At 45.7% G+C, this 18,797-nt stretch overlaps 1 protein-coding gene across 1 annotated transcript in view; it reads left to right on the top strand.

The window, feature by feature from the left end:
• The window catches only part of LOC139266712 (dynein axonemal heavy chain 8-like), a 2,132,242-nt gene that overhangs the window by 73,366 nt on the left and 2,040,079 nt on the right, over nucleotides 1-18,797 (top strand). The window contains exon 3 of the mRNA XM_070884298.1: nucleotides 7,417-7,551. Coding sequence (XP_070740399.1) covers nucleotides 7,417-7,551 — 135 coding nt within the window. The remainder of the gene's footprint in view (nucleotides 1-7,416; nucleotides 7,552-18,797) is intronic.

Here is an 18,797-nt window from a genome sequence, read left to right as displayed (position 1 = left end):
CGCCCATGCCAGGAGTTCAACTCGGGCGATCAACCTGGGAACGTAGAGCCCCGGATCGTCTCCACTTGTAAATAACTTGTATCTGAGACTTTGTGGGGTGAGTGATGTTATGTATGTAAATTTTACTAGTGTGTAAGACTTGCCACAAGGGGGCGCACCTGTTGGAGACCTAAGGGTCACCTGCACACCCCGGGCAAGCAGGTATGAAAGGCAGTCCACCATGCTGCTTCCTTACTCCTGGAGTTACATTAGAGACCAAGGTCACAATAGTTTGAGCTTACAGTATACAGTCTTGAGGAGTTATTCTGAACTTAACATGGATAACCTCACATTTTCCCATATTATATTCCATCTGCCAAATGTTTGCCCACTCACTTAGCCTGTCTATATCCCTTTGCAGATTTCTTGTGTTTTCTTCCACAATCTGCTCTGCCACTCATCTTTGTATCATCAGCAAACTTGGCTACATTACACTCGGTCCCTTCATCCAAGTCATTAATATAGATTGTAAATAGTTGAGGCCCCAGCAGCGATCCCTGTCGCACCCCACTAGTTACTGTTTGCCAACCGGAAAATGACCCATTTATCCCGACTGTTTTCTGTTAGCCAATCCTCTATCCATGCTAATATATTACTGCCAACCCCGTCAACTTTTATCTTGCATGAGAACCTAAGAAGTAGTAGTAGGAGTAGACCATACGGCTCCTCGAACCTGGCTGATCCGATCATGGACTCAGGTTCACTTCCCTGTCCGCTTGCCATAACCCCTTATTTCCTTATCAGTTAAGAAACTCTCTATCTCTTGTCTTAAATCCATTCAATGTCCTGGCTTCCACAGCTCTGAGGCAGCGAATGCCAGAGATTTATAATCCTCAGAAGAAATTCCTGCTCCTCTCTGTTTTAAATGTACAGCCCCTTATTCTAAGATTATGCCCCCTAGTTCTAGTCTCCCCTACCAGTGGAAACATCCTCTCTGCATCTACCTTGGCAAGCCCTCTCATAACCTTATACGTTCCGATAAGATCATCTCTCATTCTTCTGAATTCCAATGAGGAGAGGCCCAACCTACTCATCAAGGAACCTGTCCCTTATGCACTCTATGAACTCTTCCTTTAGGCTACCCAGACCAATTTCATTTATCCAATCAATATGGAGGTTAAAATCACCCATGATTATTGCTGTTGCTTTTTTTTACAAGCCCCAACTATTTCCTGGTTTATACTCCGACCAACAGAGTTGCTACTGTTAGGGGGCCTATAGATTAGGCCCACCAGTGACTTTTTTTCCCCCTTATTAATCCTCATGTCCACCCAAACATCCTGATCATTTGAGCCAATATCATTTCTCACTATTGCAGTGATTCCATCCTTTTATCAATAAAGCTACCCCACCTCCTTTTTCGTTTCTGTTTGTCCTTCCGGATTGTCAAGTACCTCTGAATATTTAGTTCCTAGTCTTGGTCACTTTGCAACCACGTCTCTGTAATGGCTATCAAATCATACTGATTTGTATCTATTTGTGCCATCAACTCCTCTATTTTGTTACGCATGCTACGTGCATTTAGATAAAGAGCCTTTAAATTTTGTTTTTTAACCCTTTTTTTCCCTGCTTGTTTCCCCTCTCATTCAAACTCTCTCTCTCTATTTTTGCTTTCTAATTTCAGCTTTGTCTTTCCCCCACCTCCGCAGCCTACTGAATCTTATTTTCAGGTTCCCATCCCCCTGACAAGCTAGTTTAAAACCTCCCCAACAGCACTAGCAAACCTCCCCCCCCCACCCCTGCCCGCCACCCCCGTAAGGATATTGGTCCCGGCTCTCTTGAGGTGCAACCTGTCTGGCTTGTACAAGTCTCACCTCCCCGAGAAGCGGTCCCAATATCTCGCAAAACTAAATCCCTCCAGCCTGCACAATCTCTCCAGCCACGCATTCATCTGCTCTCCTATTTTTGTACTCATTAGCTCGTGGCACCAGGAGTAAGCCGGTGATTACTACCTTTTTGAAGTTCTGTTTTTTAATTTCTCTCCTAGCTCCCTAAACACTGCCTGCAGGACCTCATCCCTATTTCTACCAATGTCATTGGTCCCGATAATGCTCACGATCTCTTGCTGTTCACGCTCTTTCCCCCCCCCCCGCCCCACCAGAATGCCCTTCAGCCGCTTGGTGACATCCTTGACCCTGGCACCAGGGAGGCAACATACATCCTGGAGTCATGTCTGCAGCCACACAAATGCCTGTCTGCTTCCCTGACGACTGACTCCATTACCACTATAGCCCTGTGCAGCTGAGCCATCTGTGGTGGTGTGGATTTGGCTCTGGCTGCACTCCCCAGAGGCACCATCCCCCTCACTGGTACTCCAAACCGAGTACTGTTTGGAGAGCGAGATGGATGAAGGAGTCCTGCACTACCTGCCTAGTCCTTCTGTACTGTCTGGTGGTCACTCAATCCCTGCATACTCTTAAGTTCTTAAGCTGCAGGGTGACCAACTCTAAAAAATGTGCTAGCCACGTAGCGCTCAGTCTCGCGAATGCACCGCAGTGACTCCAGCTGCCGCTCAAACTCCAAAACACGTGGTCGTCCCAGCTACGCGAAGCATCCACGATTTCCCATATGCCACAGGATGTGCAATCCACAGGACTGAGCTGCCCTGCCATTCCTCTAGTTACATTCGGAACTTTCAAGTAAAACTAAACTCTAAACCTTAGCAAAACACACTCAGCCTCTACTCAGCAAACAGCTGATTTAATTAATTAGTTCTCCTTCGATAATAAAGATCACTTGTCTATTTATTTGCAGTTCCTAACTTACACCAATGCCCAAGGTTTTTTAAAGAAAAAAATAATCACCAATCACTTAACCTGCTTGGCTGTGACATCACACTTCGATTTCGATTCTTTTAATTTTTTGACCCATACTCCTGCAGCTGGCTCCTCCGAACAGCTGCCGCCCTTTGTCGTCCCGCGTCCGGTCACTTCTCACGATGCTAGGCCGCTCCTCCTGATCTCTGGCTCCTCCGAACTGCCACCGCCCTTTGTAGTCCCACTCCCGGTCACCTTGTGCAGTAACCTTTTATGGGACACCTTATTGAATGTCTTCTGGAAATCCAAATACACTACATCCACTGGTTCCCCCTTATCCACCCTGCTCATTACATTCTTAAAGAACTCCAGCAAATTTGTCAAACATGATTTCCCTTTCATAAAACCATGCTGACTCTGCTTGATTGAATCATGCTTTTCCAAAAGTCCTGCTACTGCGTCCTTAATAAACCTGCATCTGTGCATACGCACAGGCTGAACTCCAGGACATAGTTGATGTATTTACTGAGGCGTAAGAAAGCATAGGCCTTACACTAAATATTAGTAAGACAAAGGACCTACACCAGCCTGTCCTCGCCGCACAGCACTGCCCCCCCCCCCCCCCCCGCAAACATCAAGATATACGGTGTGGCCCTGGACAAAGTGGACCACTTCCCCTATCTCGGGAGCCTCCTATCAACAAGAGCAGGCATTGATGATGAGATCGCCTCCAGTGTGCCAGTGCAGCCTTTGGCCATCTGAGGAAATGAGTGTTTGAAGATCAGTCCCTCATAACTGTCACTAAGCTCGTGGTCTACAGGGCCGTAGTAATACCCGCCCTCCTGTATGGCTCAGAGACGTGGACCATGTACAGTAGCAACCAAGTCGCTGGAGAAATACCACCAGTGATGTCTCCGCAAGATCCTGCAAATTCCCTGGAAGGACAGATGCACAAACATTAGCGTCCTCGTCCAGGCCAACATCCCCAGCATTGAAGCACTGACCACAGTTGATCAGCTCCACTGGGCAGACCACATAGTTCGCATGCCAGACACGAGACTCCCAAAGCAAGCGCTCTACTCGGAACTCATCCAAGGCAAACGAGCCAAAGGTGGGCAGAGAAAACATTACAAGGACACCCTCAAAGCCTCCCTGATAAAGAGCGACATCCCCACTGACACCTGGGAGTCCTTGGCCATAGACCGCCCTAAGTGGAGGAAGTGCATTCGGGAGGGCCCTGAGCTCCTCGAGTATCGTCGCCGAGAGCATGCAGAAATTGAGCGCAGGCAGTGGAAGAAGCGTGCGGCAAACCGGGCTCCCTGCCCACCCTTTCCTTCAACGACTATTTGTCCCACCTGTGACAGAAACTGTGGTTCTCGTATTGAACTGTACTGCCACCTAAGAACTCGTGCTAAGAGTGGAAGCAAGTCTTCCTCGATCCTGAGGGACTGCCTATGATTAATGGACTCCAGCATTTTCCCAACGGTAGATGTTAGGCTAACTAGTCTATAGTTTCCTGGTTTCTGTCTGCCTCCTTTTATTAAATTCCTCCCCAGAATCGAAGGAATTTTGGTAGATTACAACCAATGCATCCACTATCACTGCAGCCACTTTTCTTCAGATCCTAGGATGCAAGCTATCAGGTCCAGGGGACTTGCCCACCTTTAGTCCCATTATTTTACCGAGTACTGTCTACTTTAGTGATAGTGATTGTTCCTCCCTCCCGAGTACCCCTCGATTATCCAGTATTGGAATGTTTTTAGTGTCTTCTGCTGTGAAGACCGATACAGAATATTTGTTCAAACACTCTGCCATTTCCCTGTTCCCCATTATTAATTCCCCAGTCTCATCCTCGAAGAGACCAACATTTACTTTAGTCACTCTTTTCCTTTTTATGTACCTGTTGAAACTCTTACTATCTGTTTTTATATTTCGTACTAGTTTGCTTTCATAATCTATCTTCCCTCTCATTTTGTTAGTCGTTCTTTGCTGGCTTTTAAAAATTTCTCAATCTTCTGGCGTCCCATTAGTCTTGGCCACTTTTGTATGCTCTTGTTTTCAATTTGATACCATCCCTTATTTCCTTAGTTAGCCACGGATGGTTATCCTTTCTCTTAGTCTTTCCTTCTCATTGGAATATATTTTTGTTGAGTGTTATGAAATATCTCCTTAAATGTCTGCCACTGCTCATCAACTGTCCCACGCTTTAATCTATTTTCCCAGTCCATTTTAGCCAACTCTGCCTTCATACCTTTTGTAGTCTCCTTTTTGTTTTAAGTTTAGGACATTGGTTTGAGATCCAACTTTCTCACCTTTCAACTGAATTTGAAATTCAACAATGCTATGGTCACTCATTCCTAGAGGATCCTTTACTGGGAGATCGTTTATTAATCCTGTCTCATTACACAGTACCAGATCTAAGATGGCCTGCTCCCTGGTTGGTTCCGCAACGCACTGTTGAAGGAAACTATCCCGGATACACTATGAACTCTTGCTCAAGGCTACCCTGGCCAATTTGCTTTGTCCAATCAATATGAAGGATTAATTCGAAATCTCCATGATTATTGCCTTTCCTTTTTTTTTTACAAGCCTCCATTATTTTTTGATTTACACTCCGTCCAAAAGTGTGGCTACTGTTAGGGGACCTATAGACTACGCCCACAAGCGACTTTTTCCCCTTATTATTCCTTATCTCCACCCAAAATAGTTTGTTGTTTACTTCCCGATAAATAGTGTGCTACGCGGCCGAAGCTCTAGTCAATGATATTTTGGGGCTGAAATTGCTCCTTTCCTTAAGGCCTATTACCACCGCAACTGGACGGCCAGGCTATGGAATGGAGTGACCGCCGACTTTTGGTGGAATAGCTGCTGCTAGCCCAATTGCCCTCCCGAGTTTAACAGCGGTGCCCCAATCCCCCTTACCGCTCCGCTGCTGCCGATCCGTGTTAAGCACATCATCACTGTGCACACCACCGATCTAACCCCCCAACATTACCCTCAGAAAATCTCGGCCCACCTGGCGGTGCCAAATAAGCTTTTCCCTGGTGGTCTCATGAGGTTATGGCTTTCTGCAGCAGCTTCCTTTAAAGGGGAAGGCTAACTGACGCTGCCGCCATGTTTTTTTTTGTCAGCCAACTGCCATGTCGGACCGACAATTATGCCCCCGGGTTCGTCCGGGACATCAACAGGCAACCTGGCACTCCCTCTTGGGTGCCCGGCTGCTGGCCCGGTCAAAACACTCCCTGGTGGCCCAGTGGGCCAAAGTTTAAAAATCGCGAAGGTTCTCCCATTTAAGTGAGGTTTAGTGCCATGGTGACGTGGCGCTGTGGTGATGTCATCGCAGCGGTGACTCTGCACCGCCCCCAACTTCCGCTCCTCAGTTGCTGTCACCACCAAGTCTTTGCCCCTCAAATGTAGTCACCTCCCCCATTCACACCGACTTCCGGATCAAAACAAAAGGAAAAAGCGGGATTTCGCGAAAGAGCCGACCTGAACTGCAGCTGTGGTAAAAGCCATTAAAATGGGTGGGAGCGTCCCGGTTCGGGCTGGGGACAATTTCTAACCCTTTGTTTCTTCTGAAACATTTTAAAAACAATTGTGTTTTTTCTCATAATCAGGTGAAATATTGACCTAGAAATCCCGGCCTCCCCGGGTCCGCATCCTCAGCGCACAATGCGCATTCGCTGAAAACCGGCTTTTCCGATCTGTCAAGTTTCTGGCTTGACCGATCTCGCACATATTGGGAGCGAGGACATTTGAAAGGGCTTGATTGCGGGATTTACGCATATCTTACCCAGCAAATGTCCTGAAAACTCTTGCACCTGATAAAAGCAGGCGCATAGCCTACTTTTACAGGCCTAAGTGTTTTAAAACACTCAAACATTGTAAAATAAAATTTTTATTTAAAAACATGTTATTGCTTAAAAACCCTCCCCACTATGGTAAGTTTATTTTAAAGCATAATTAAAAAATCTTTTTTAAAAACTTGGGAAAAATATATTTTTTAAATACATAAATAACTTTAATTTAGATTAATAAAAATATGTTGTGGATTTTTTCTATCTTTTATTATTGCATATTAGTGTTTTGGGCGCTGTTTCTCATTCATAATAATGGAAACTTACGGAGTTCCCATTATTATGAATGAGAATATACTGTATCTGATTGGCTGCCCAGAGCCATGTAACTGAGGCTCCAGGCCTGCGCACGTCCTGACGTGCACGAGCTGCGACGCGCAGTCACGAGAGGGCTTGACTCCGGGATCTCTGTGAGCATTTGACCAAAAGGTAGGTGCGCATCCTCTGTCCTATTTTTAGTCGAACGCCCGCGGGAAAAAGAAACCGGGATTTCTGGGCCATTATTTGGTATGGGTCAGATACAAATTAAAGCTCATTCTGGATATTTTGGTACATGGAAAGTACCTTTCTACAATATAGGAAAGGACATAACAATGTCCTGTGTTCACAGTATTATCTATTCATTGTTGTTGTTCTTATTGTCTGCCTGGACCTAGTCCTATGGCATTTTAAAGGAATGGAGAAGATATGGCTTTGGGACTCTTTATTTGTATCTTTACAGGGGTAAATAATTTACCGATTTATGCTCCACGTTTGATTTTTAGGCAAGATACAGAGAAGATAGGGAAAGAAGAAAAACAAAGCTTGATCAAACACATAGATACATTATTGAAATCTTGGCTAGCAGACTGCAGCTGCAGAAAAATGTCGTTGAAGATTTTATTTTGGATTCCTTATCTGTAAGTAATATTATTTGATATATTTGAGTTTTAATTTAGTCTCGCCTCCCATTTTTCTAAGTTACTTACTGGAGAAGCAATTTTTTTGCACGCCTCTTTGTGATTCATGTTATTTGGATGGTGAGCATCCCTTTTTTCTTCCAATTTACTCGCTTTTCCTCTCCCTGAAAAGGCATTTGTTGAGGTTCAATTTCAGGAGAACAGTTACCAGAGTATCCTGTTGTTCTCTTCAGTGTGAATCGATAACATCTCTGCTAGATCCCATTTGATGATTCCAAGTGATTTTATTTTTCGTTCCGGAATGTGGGGGTTGCTGACAAGGCCAGCATTTATTGCCCATCCATAATTGCCCTTGAGAAGGTGGTCGTGAGCTACCTTCTTGAGCCGCTACAGTCCTTGTGGTGAAGGTACCCCCACAGTGCTGTTAGGAAGGAAGTTCCAAGATTTTGATCCAGCAACGATGAAGGAACGGCGATATATTTTCAAGTCAGGATGCTGTGTAACTTGGAGGGGAACTTGCAGGTGATCGTGCTCCCATGCGTCTGCTGCCCTTGTCCTTCTAGGTGGTAGAGGTAGCAGGTTTGTGGGGTACTACCGATGTTGCTGCAGTGCATTTTATACATGGTACACACTGCAGCCATGCTGGAGGGAGTGAATTTTTAAGGTAGTTGATAGGGTGCCAATCAAGCGGACTGCTTTGTCTACAGCTTCTTAAGTGTTGTTGGAGCTGCACTCATCCAGGCAAATGGAAAGTATTCCGTCACACTCCTAACTTGTGCTTTGCAGATAATGAAAAGGCTTTAAGGAGTCAGGAGGTGAGACACTTGTTAAATATGTAAACTTGTATTTACTCTGTACAGCCACCAGAGGGTCATCCCCTGGAGTCCCAAGAGATCCCATAATCCTTTGGGAGCACAGGTATTTAAGGAGGCTTCACAGGTTGGAGAGGCACTCTCGAGACCTGCATTAAAAGACTATGGTCACACTTTACTTTGAGCTCACAGTGTTCAGTCTGACTCTTTCTCCATACACAATAACTAGCAACGAGATACAGATAGCGAACCCAAAGATGCAGAGAACAGTGGGCATCCTGGAGAAATTCTCGGAGAGAGATGATTGGGAAACTTTTGTGGAGCGACTCGACCAATACTTCGTGGCCAACGAACTAGATGGGGAAGAGAGCGCTGCCAAATGAAGAGTGATCCTCCTCACCTTCTGTGGGGCATCAACGTATGGCCTTATGAAGAATCTGCTCACTCCAGCGAAACCCAAGGTGAAATCGTACGATGATTTGTGCACACTGGTCCGAGATTGAACCCGAAGGAAAGCGTTCTGATGGCGAGGTACCGGTTCTACACCTACAAAGGTCTGAAGGCCAGGAAGTGGCAAGTTATGTCGCCGAGCTAAGACGCCTTGCAGGACATTGCGAATTTGAAGGACATTTGGAGCACATGCTCGGAAACTTTTTCGTACTTGGCATTGGCCACGAAACCATACTTCGCAAACTTTTGACTGTAGAGACCTCAACCTTGAGTAAGGCCATAGCGATAGCCCAGGCGTTCATTGCCACCAATACGAAGCAAATCTCTCAGCACACAAGTGCTGCTACAAGTACTGTGAACAAAGTCATGTTGTTTTCGAATCGTAACATACAGAGCAGGTCACACATGCCTGCAGCTACACTTCCGCAGATGTCCGAGTCCACCATCAAGGGTGATGAATGCAAGGCCATTAACACCTTTTTGGCGCTGCGGGGGTGATCATCATTTCCATTCATACCGATTCAAAGAGTACGTTTGCAAGAGTTGTGGAACAATGGGACACCTCCAACGAGTGTGCAGACGAACTGCAAAGCTTGTTAAACCTGCAAACCACCATGTTGCAGAGGAGGACAGATCCACGGAGGATCATGACGAACCAAAGCCTCAGATCGAGGAGGCAGAGGTATATGGGATGCACACATTTACCATGAATTGTCCCCCGATAATGCTGAATGTTGAACTAAATGGAGTCCCGGTGTCAATGGAGCTGGACACGGGCACGAGCCAGTCCAAAATGGGCAAAAAGACTTTCGAAAGGTTGTGGTGCAACAGGGCCTCAAGGCCAGTCTTAACTCCAGTTCGCACGAAACTAAGAACTTACGCTAAAGAACTGATTCCTATAATCGGCAGTGCTACCGTAAAGGTCTCCTACAATGGAGCGGTGCACAAGCTACCACTCTGGGTGGTACAGGGTGATGGTCCCACGCTGCTCGGCAGGAGCTGGCTGGGAAAGATACGCTAGAACTGGGAGGACGTCCGAGCGCTCTCATCCGCTGACGACACTTCGTGTGCCCAGGACTTAAATAAAATTTCCTTCGCTGTTCAAACCAGGCATCGGGAAACTCCAAGGAGCAAAAGTGCAGATCCAACTAATTCCGGGGGCGCGACCTATCCATCACAAGGCAAGAGCAGTACAGTACATGATGAGAGAAAGGGTAGAGATCGCGCTAGACCAGTTGCAAAGAGAGGGCATCATTTTCCTGATCGAGTTCAACGAGTGGGTCAGTCCCATCGTCCCAGTCCTCAAGGGAGACAGCACTGTCAGAATCTATGGCAATTACAAAGTAACTATCAATCGTTACTGGAGGAATCATCGAAGGCCCTCACCTGCATCTGTTGATTTCTGGATTCTTTTACCTCAATCTGGTTCAGCAAAATTACTGAAACGAATACCGTTTGTGCTTTAAACAAAGCAAGCTTTTATTTAAAAAGCAAATCCCGATCGAGGACCTTATCAGACAGAAGGAATGCCAGTCTGTTCGAACGCACCCACTTCCTACGGACAAAGTGACGTTACATTGTAAAGGGATGACGGTTATACATTTTCGGCAAAAGATAACAAGATAGGGCTAGAATGGCATCCTAGTTCAGCCTATCTCTTTTGATCCCTCTTTCCCTTTGTCCACTCATAAGCCGACCCAAGCATGGTCTGATTTTAAACAAAGACCTTCTGTTAATGTTTCAGGTTAATGACATGATTTAATAAGACCTTGAGATTTTCCTGCAAGCCGTGGGTTTTGTTTCAATATGTGTTAGTGTTGTAACATTTCGCAGTCTCGAGTCTGAGATGTCATGGCTATTCTTCCATGAATTCTTTGTTAGCTTATACTGTCCCTATACAATTCCCACATTCTCAACTTCAATGTCTCTATACATTTTTAAACATTCACATTCCCCCCTTTTATCATTCCATGATAACACTTAGGATCATTCTCGGAGTATCGCATTCATCCGTTCACACTCTATTTCCTGAATCATATTGTTGTTAGTGTCGAGTAGTTCTTTAATTCGTTGGATCATAACTCGGGAGCCCTTGACCACAAGAGGGTTTGCTAACCTTGCCATCATTACTTTACAACAAAGGTTAAGGCAACCAACAATTAGATAGGATCTCCAAGATCCATCTGATAGCCAATCAAACCAGCTAGATCCTTCTGCTGGTGTGGATAACTTCTTCACCTCCCTTCTTATGTGATCAGCGAGATTGGTTATGTTTTCTGAACTATCAGGAATGTAAGTGCAACATTCAGATCCTATCAGGGCACACGTTCCCCCTTTCTCAGCTAACAGGTAATTGAGGGCCATTCGGTTTTGTAATGCTACGGTCCTTATTGCTACTATTTCAGCTGTGATGCCCTCCAGAGCTTCAGCAGTATTGTATTGGCCCCCCTCCTCTCGTGATAGTTTGGCTCTGAATCCATCTGACAGTCTCAGTTAGGGTTAGTGGAACAGGGCGCAAAGGAATTCCCCCTTTGGAATGTATAGGGAATGTAGAGGAAATGTGAACACACCCAACATCTAGAAAAGTTCCCATTTTGCGCATAAACATAAGACATGTACAAAAAGGTGTTTACATGGAGCTCTCGTCTCTGTCTCCCCTCCCATGCGCCAAAACTGTCATATATCAACACTATTATACAGACTGTGGCATACAGACACAGTTTCATCTTATGGCTCAGGATCCAGATAAATAGTCCAATTATTTTGCTGATTAAAAGAGTTCAGTTTTCCCGTCTCTCTTCTCAGGTCACCGTCGGTGTAGCTGGCTGTCTATCACTACGATAAAAGTTCAAACTGGTCCACGTTCCAATTAGGATGCCAATGGCCTTGTTCAGCTATGGAGAAGAGGAAGTCTGGAACAGAAACAGGAGTTAGAATAACCAGTAAAATAGGTTCGTTAGAGGGTGGTGAGCTTGCAGTGGTGCAGGTGAACCCAGGCACTTTTCCCCTCAACCTTGGCTGCAGTGGGGGTAGTGAGTAACACCTGAAAAGGCCCCTCCCATTGTGGCTCTAATCCCTTCCGAATCCATACTTCCCTGGTGCCACGAGGGACAATTCGGGTAAAACTGGGAGGTCTTGAACCTGGTTGTGAGCTAGTCGCAGAGCCTGAGTCAGAGAAAGAACATAGGTGGTCATCAGTCGAGCTGAGATCTAGAAACAATTTCCCTCATTAACACCTTAACAACAGTTTGAGCCTTATTGTCCAGGTTAGGGTAGGCTTCAATTCATCTGCTAAACACATCTACTATTACTAACACATATTTGTAACACGGAACTTTTTGCAACTCAATGTAGTCCAACTGAAATGTCTCAAAGGGACCTTCAGGTAGGGGCGTTTTACCCCAATCACAGGGGACTCCCTTCCCTGGATTATGTTGCTGGCAAACCAGGCAACGACTACTGATGTTCTGGGCGAGCGCCTGGAGTCTAGGGTGCCACCAAGTAGCCAAAAGTGTATCACTCGTGGTCCTTGCTCCACAATGAGTAGCAAAATGCATACATTCAATAACCCATAGAGCCAACTCGTCAGACATGCAAGTCTGTATCGCGGGAGTGGTCCAGAGTTTAGAAACATTGTCGTAAGTACATCCATAATATTTCCACAACAGTTTATCTTTTTCAGGAGCGTCCTCCTGTGCTTTTATAACCTCTTGGATGGTTGGCATTGGTTTTTCCGAGGCTAACTTATCCTTCGCAGGATTTTTAGTCTGACTCATCATTTTGGGCACTACCATCTGTTGGTCACGAGAGGCCTGTTTAGCCTCTTTGTCAGCACAGTGGTTCCCTATATCAACCGGGGATTTTCCGGTGGTGTGGGCGGTACATTTAACAACGGCAATGTGCTTGGGGAGCATGAGGGCTTGCAACAAATCAGATACTAGTTGCTTATTTTTCCATAATTGTCCAAAAACATGGGCCATCCCAAAGGCATACCTAGAGTCGGTATAGATATTGACTTTGAGGTCTTTGGCCAAGAGACAGGCTCGGGTGAGGGAGAATAGTTCAGCTTGTTGGGCAGAATAGGCGGTTTCAAAAGCGACAGATTCCAAGACCTGATTCTCCTGGTTTACTATGGCGTATCCTGAGATGCGTGTACCTTCTGGATTAATAGAAGAACTTCCGTAAACATACATAATACAGTCTGGATCTTCAATTGGTACATCAACTAAATCTTCCCTGACTGATGTGGCCTCTTAAATTAAAGATAAACAATCATGACTGGGTTCTTCCTCATCTTGGGGTGGCTCAGTAAGAAAACAGGCCGGATTAATTGCAGTACAGTGCCGAAAGGTCAGTTTAGGATTGCCTGTGATTTCAGTGGGTTCTGTCGGATAGAGGGCCAGTCCACATTGCCCTGCACTGGGATCTCAATCGGATCAATGGGAGTATAACCCACTTGGGAGGGGTCCTCTGCCCACACATGAGGATCCACATAGTCAGGTATGCCAGAGCCAGTATGATGCTGCAGAGTCGTTAAGACCTTCTCGGGGCCCCTGTGGAATTGGACTGTTCGGCCATGTTTTACAATTTGCACATCCCGGTTGGTAGGGTCAGCCTCGTCTATAGCCTGGCGCACCATAACTTCCAAATCTTTAGCGTGGTGGGGCTCTTTTTTCAACCACGCTGCCCCTCGCTGCAGCAGGAACGCCATCTTGCCTCTGTCCTCGAGGTCGACTGCCTTGATCCTTCTCTCCCGCGATTCTGCCACAACCGCTGGAAGGGTACCTATGAAATTGATCTTCTTCCCCAGGAGTCCTGCCACTGGAGCTGGGAAGGTATTTTTAGATCGTTCCAGTCGGATCATTGCCACGCAGTCGTGATGGATGGTCTGTGCCTCAGGTGCTGCACTGGTCTGTTCTCTGGTGCCTGGCCCAAGCAAAGGTGAGGTTTTGCTCTGCCTCTGAGCATAGGGGACATCGATTGCTGGAGTGAAGAGGTCTTCCCATTTCCACTGGGATTGTATGCTAGGGTCACGTGATAGGGTGCCTGCGGCAGGTCCAGAGACCACCACTGAGGGGTTCTAGTGGTATACTGCCGCTTAAGGGTTCCCTGTTTTACAATAATCCCATCATCTCCACACTCCAAATGCAACTGGAATTTACAGAGGAGGTTTTTAGCCATGAAGTTACAGTCCAGATTGGTTGTGATAACAAATCGATGTTCCACCGATTCTTCCTGGTAACCCATTTTAACCGGTTCTGACACCGGGAATGTAGAGACTTGTCCCAGGAATCCTGACAGTCCCTGTGTTTCAGTGAAGGCGGGGAGTTTAAGCTTTGATTGTACAGAAGACATGAAGGCTCCCGTATCTATCAAGAAGGGTTGCCACTCATTCCGAATTTTTAACAATATCATCGGTTCGTCATCCGGGGAGGGTCCCTGCACAATCAAGCTGCATAGTCAATACGAATCGGGGGACGGTTGGCCAAAGGGGTTCTGGGAGAAGTTAGTGTACGATCCCTGTCCTCTTCCCCCCTTGCCCCCCTCCTCTTCCTCCTCTTTTTCGTGCTGACTGGAGGGACAATTTCTATTCCAATGTCCTTCTTGCCCACAAATAAAGCATCCATCTCGTCTTTCCCAGCCCCGACCTCTTCCCATACCAGGCCGGGGACAGTAGGGTGGTCCGTAATTAGCAGGGCCCGGGCCGTTTGGGTGTTTGATATAACCGTATCCCTGTTTATCCACCCAACCCTGCACGCAATACTGCGGTTCCATCTGGTATCCCCTTGGGTCGGGTTTTGGTTCTTCCACCCGAGGCGGCTCCATACTGATGGGCTTCTGAAGGGTCGTGGTGAGAGCATTAAAGATAGCGTTTAGGCGATCCTGGACATCGTTAGGGTGAGCAACCACCAATGCATCATGAGTAGCACGTCCTAGGTGAGTTAGAAATCGGGCATGCTCAGTTGGGCTCAGGGTTTGCTTTACCAGGGCCCACAGGTCCCTTGATTCTGCATTATATCCATGCATGTCGAGGTCACTCCGTGAAATCGGAGGTCAGGGTTAAGCTGGGTTTGTGGATCCCTTTCAGCTTATTTATCTTAGCCTTTTAACTCTTCAATTTGTTTTGTTTGAGTATCTCTTTCTTTCTTGTATCAGGCAAGTATTATTACATAAGCTAGTTCTGTTTTTATTTTTATTCTGACTATCGCACCATTCCTCTGTTAGGTGAGTCTTTTTTCTATTAAGAAATCCAAATTGATAATGTTCAGTATGAAACGGCTGTCAATGGAAAGGGTTAACTCCTTTACAGGTTTGTAAGAAGACCTGATGTCATTACGTGACTTCACATAACCATCTGAAAAAAAATCTTTTCATCAGGAAAGGCAGCATTTGATTAAACTCCAATATTTTTTTAACTTCTTATTCAAGTACTTGCCAAAGATATTTTTTTTAATTGATTTAAAACGAGACCACACATTTGTTTACTGAAATTCAATTTCGTCATCAGCCTCGGTCAACGCAAAGCCAACCATTTTAACTAGTAGTCTATCGATACCTTTCTCAGAGGTCCCAGTGGAACTCTGAGTACGTTTCTCGTGCGTGCATTCTTTCTTTAAGACGTCTACGGTTTTTAATATGTCCTCCTTCTGTCAATGAAAGCCCTAATTTAATGGAGTTTTTCTGCCAACTGGACAGGAGTGATTTTTTTTTAGACTGCAGTGGAGTTTTTCTCATAATTTAAAATCTTAGAACATTATTTTTTCAGCACCTATTTAGTACGTTACTTTTTTTTTTGTCTTTTCCATAACTCGAGAGAAGTCTGGCACGTAGGCTGCGGACTGCTTTTCGTTATCTCAGTTGTTCCAGCCTCAAGGTCTTGTTATTTAATATAATATTTTTTTTGAATCCTTTTGAATCCATCTCAGTTGTTTTGCTGTGCCTTCTCTGAATGTTTTCTTTCGACAAGTAAGTGAGCATGTTAAATCCTTTTTTTTAACCGGGACCATGTATTTTTTTTTTTACTCAACAAACCTATCCTTTGTGCATTTCCTGGCTCCGTAACTTATCATCCGAATATACGTAATTCAATAAGGTTCACACTCTTAAACTTCCCACATACAGGACAACACTACGAAGGGTTAAAAAAACTTTCATTCTGTTTGAAAAAGTAGGTGGAGATAAAACAAACCACAATTCCCCGGCTTTTCTTTTACAGTAAAAATCACAGAAGCATTTCTCATTTAAACAGACGTTCACAAGAATCTCTTTTCTTATTAATTTTTGGATCCATGATTGATCATCTATCCCTATCTAGCTCTAACTATCCCTACTTTCCGTGTCGCCGCACGGATCTACTCTTTCCAAGTCGCCACTTGGTTGCGTCACCACGCAATTCTAACCGATCTTTCCAAGTCGCCGCTTGGTTTGCGTCACCGCGCAATACTTACCTATTCTAACCTATCTTTCCAAGTCGCCGCTTGGTTTGCATCACCGCGCAATTTCCCTATCTCTATCCCTATTCTAAGTTTGAAAGGTATTCACCAGATTGTCCTGGATCTCGTTCAGACACTACCTGAGAACCAGCGAGTGGCTAAACTTTCCTCAGACTTTTGAAACCGGGGGAAACTGGAGCAGTATTGAAATCATACTCACTCCAGTGGCCACTTTCCCCTCGTCTCGTCCAAGACTAGTCTGGCTCTTAATTCGCAAGTTTTCGGCAGTCGTCCGTTGAGATCCCACTTCTGACACCAAATGTTGATTTCTGGATTCTTTTACCTCAATCTGGTTCAGCAAAATTACTGAAACGAATACCGTTTGTGCTTTAAACAAAGCAAGCTTTTATTTAAAAAGCAAATCCCGATCGGGGACCTTATCAGACAGAAGGAATGCAAGTCTGTTCGAACGCACCCACTTCCTACGGACAAAGTGACGTTACATTGTAAAGGGACGACGGTTATGCATTTTCGGCAAAAGATAACAAGATAGGGCTAGAGTGACATCCTAGTTCAGCCTATCTCTTTTGATCCCTCTTTCCCTTTGTCCACTCATAAGCCGACCTAAGTATGGTCTGATTTTAAACAAAGACCTTCTGTTAATGTTTCAGGTTAATAACATGATTTAATAAGACCTTGAGATTTTTCTGCAAGCTGTGGGTTTTGTTTCAATATGTGTTAGTGTTGTAACATTTCACAGTCTCGAGTCTGAGATGTCATGGCTATTCTTCCATGAATTCTTTGTTAGCTTATACTGTCCCTATACAATTCCCACATTCTCAACTTCAATGTCTCTATACATTTTTAAACATTCACACATCAACACGCACAAAGGTCTTTTTGGTTATAACAGGTGCCGGTTTGGAATCCGATCGGCGGCGGCGATATTCCAGGGAAACATGGAAAGCTTACTAAGTCAGTCCCGCACACCGTGGTCTTCCAGGACGACATCTTGGTCACAGTCGAGCATCTGCAGAAGCTGGGGGAGGTTCTTAGCTGACTCAACCGCGTGGGACTCTGTTAAAACGCTCGAAGTGCGTTTTTCTGGCGCCTGAAGTGAAGTTCCTGGGAAGGAGGATTGCGACGGATGGCATCAGGCCCACCAACGCGAAGACTGAGGCAATCGAGAACGCACCGAGGCCACAGAATGTGACGGAGCTGCGGTCGTTTCTGGAACTCCTGAACTGCTTTGGTAACTTATTACTGGGTCTCAGCACACTGTTAGAGCCACTGCATGTCTTACTACAAAAAGGGGACACATGGGTTTGGGGCAAAAGCCAAAAAAATGCCTTTGTAAAAGTAAGGAAATTGTTATGCTCAAATAAATTGCTTGTGTTATATGATCCATGAAAGCGTTTGGTACTAGCATGTGATGCGTTGACCTGTGGCGTCGGGTGTGTATTGCAATAAGCTAATGATTTCTGGAAACTGCAACCGGTTGCTTCTGCATCCAGGAGTCTTTCTAAGGCTGAGAGTGCCTACAGCATGATTGAGAAAGAAGCTTTAGTGTTTGTCTATGGGGTAAAGAAAATGCATCAATACTTGTTTGGGCTAAAATTCGAATTGGAAACTAACGATATGCCACTTATATCCCTGTTTTCTGAGAGTAAACGGATAAATACCAATGCAGCGGCCCGCATCCAGAGATGGGCATTCACGTCCGCATACAACTACACCATCCGCCACAGGCCAGGCACAGAAAACTGCGCCGATGCTCTCAGTAGGCTGCCATTGCCCACCACGGGGGTGGAAATGGCGCAGCTCGCAGATCTAGCCATGGTTACGGAAGCATTTGAGAGTGAGCAATCACCCGTCACTGCCCGGAAGATCAAAACCTGGACAAGCCAGGACCCCTTATCTCTAGTCAAAAGCTGTGTGCTTCACGGGAGCTGGTCCTGCATTTCCACTGGGACACTGGAAGAGATAAAGCCGTTCCAGCGGCGCAAAGATGAAATGTCTATACAGGCAGACTGTCTTATGTGGGGCAATCGAGTCGTGGTCCCCAAGAAGCGCAGATGACCTTCAGCAGTGACCTCCACCGTACCCACCCAGGCATTGTTATGATGAAAGCGATAGCCAGATCCCACGTGTGGTGGCCCAGTATCGATGTGGACTTAGAGTCCTGCGTTCACAGATGTAATACATGCTTGCAGTTAAGCAATGTACCTAGGGAGGCGCTGCTAAGTTTATGGTCTTGGCCCTCCATACCATGGTCTAAGGTACACGTTGACTATGCAGGCCCGTTCTTGGGTAAAATGTTCCTTGTGGTTGTAGACGCGTACTCCGAGTGGATTGACTGTGAGATAATGTCGACTAGCACGTCCGCTGTCACCACTGAAAGCCTGCGGGACATGTTTGCCACTCACGGCTTACCCGATGTCCTGGTGAGCGACAACTGGCCATGTTTTATCAGTGTTGAGTTCAAAGAATTCATGACTCGTAACGGGATCAAACATGTCACATCTGCCCCGTTTAAACCAGCGTCCAATGG

Source organism: Pristiophorus japonicus, chromosome 7 (assembly GCF_044704955.1).
Source record: "Pristiophorus japonicus isolate sPriJap1 chromosome 7, sPriJap1.hap1, whole genome shotgun sequence".
Lineage (NCBI taxonomy): Eukaryota > Metazoa > Chordata > Chondrichthyes > Pristiophoridae > Pristiophorus > Pristiophorus japonicus.
Note: the sequence above shows the minus strand (reverse complement) of the source record. Positions and strands in the feature narration are given on the sequence as shown.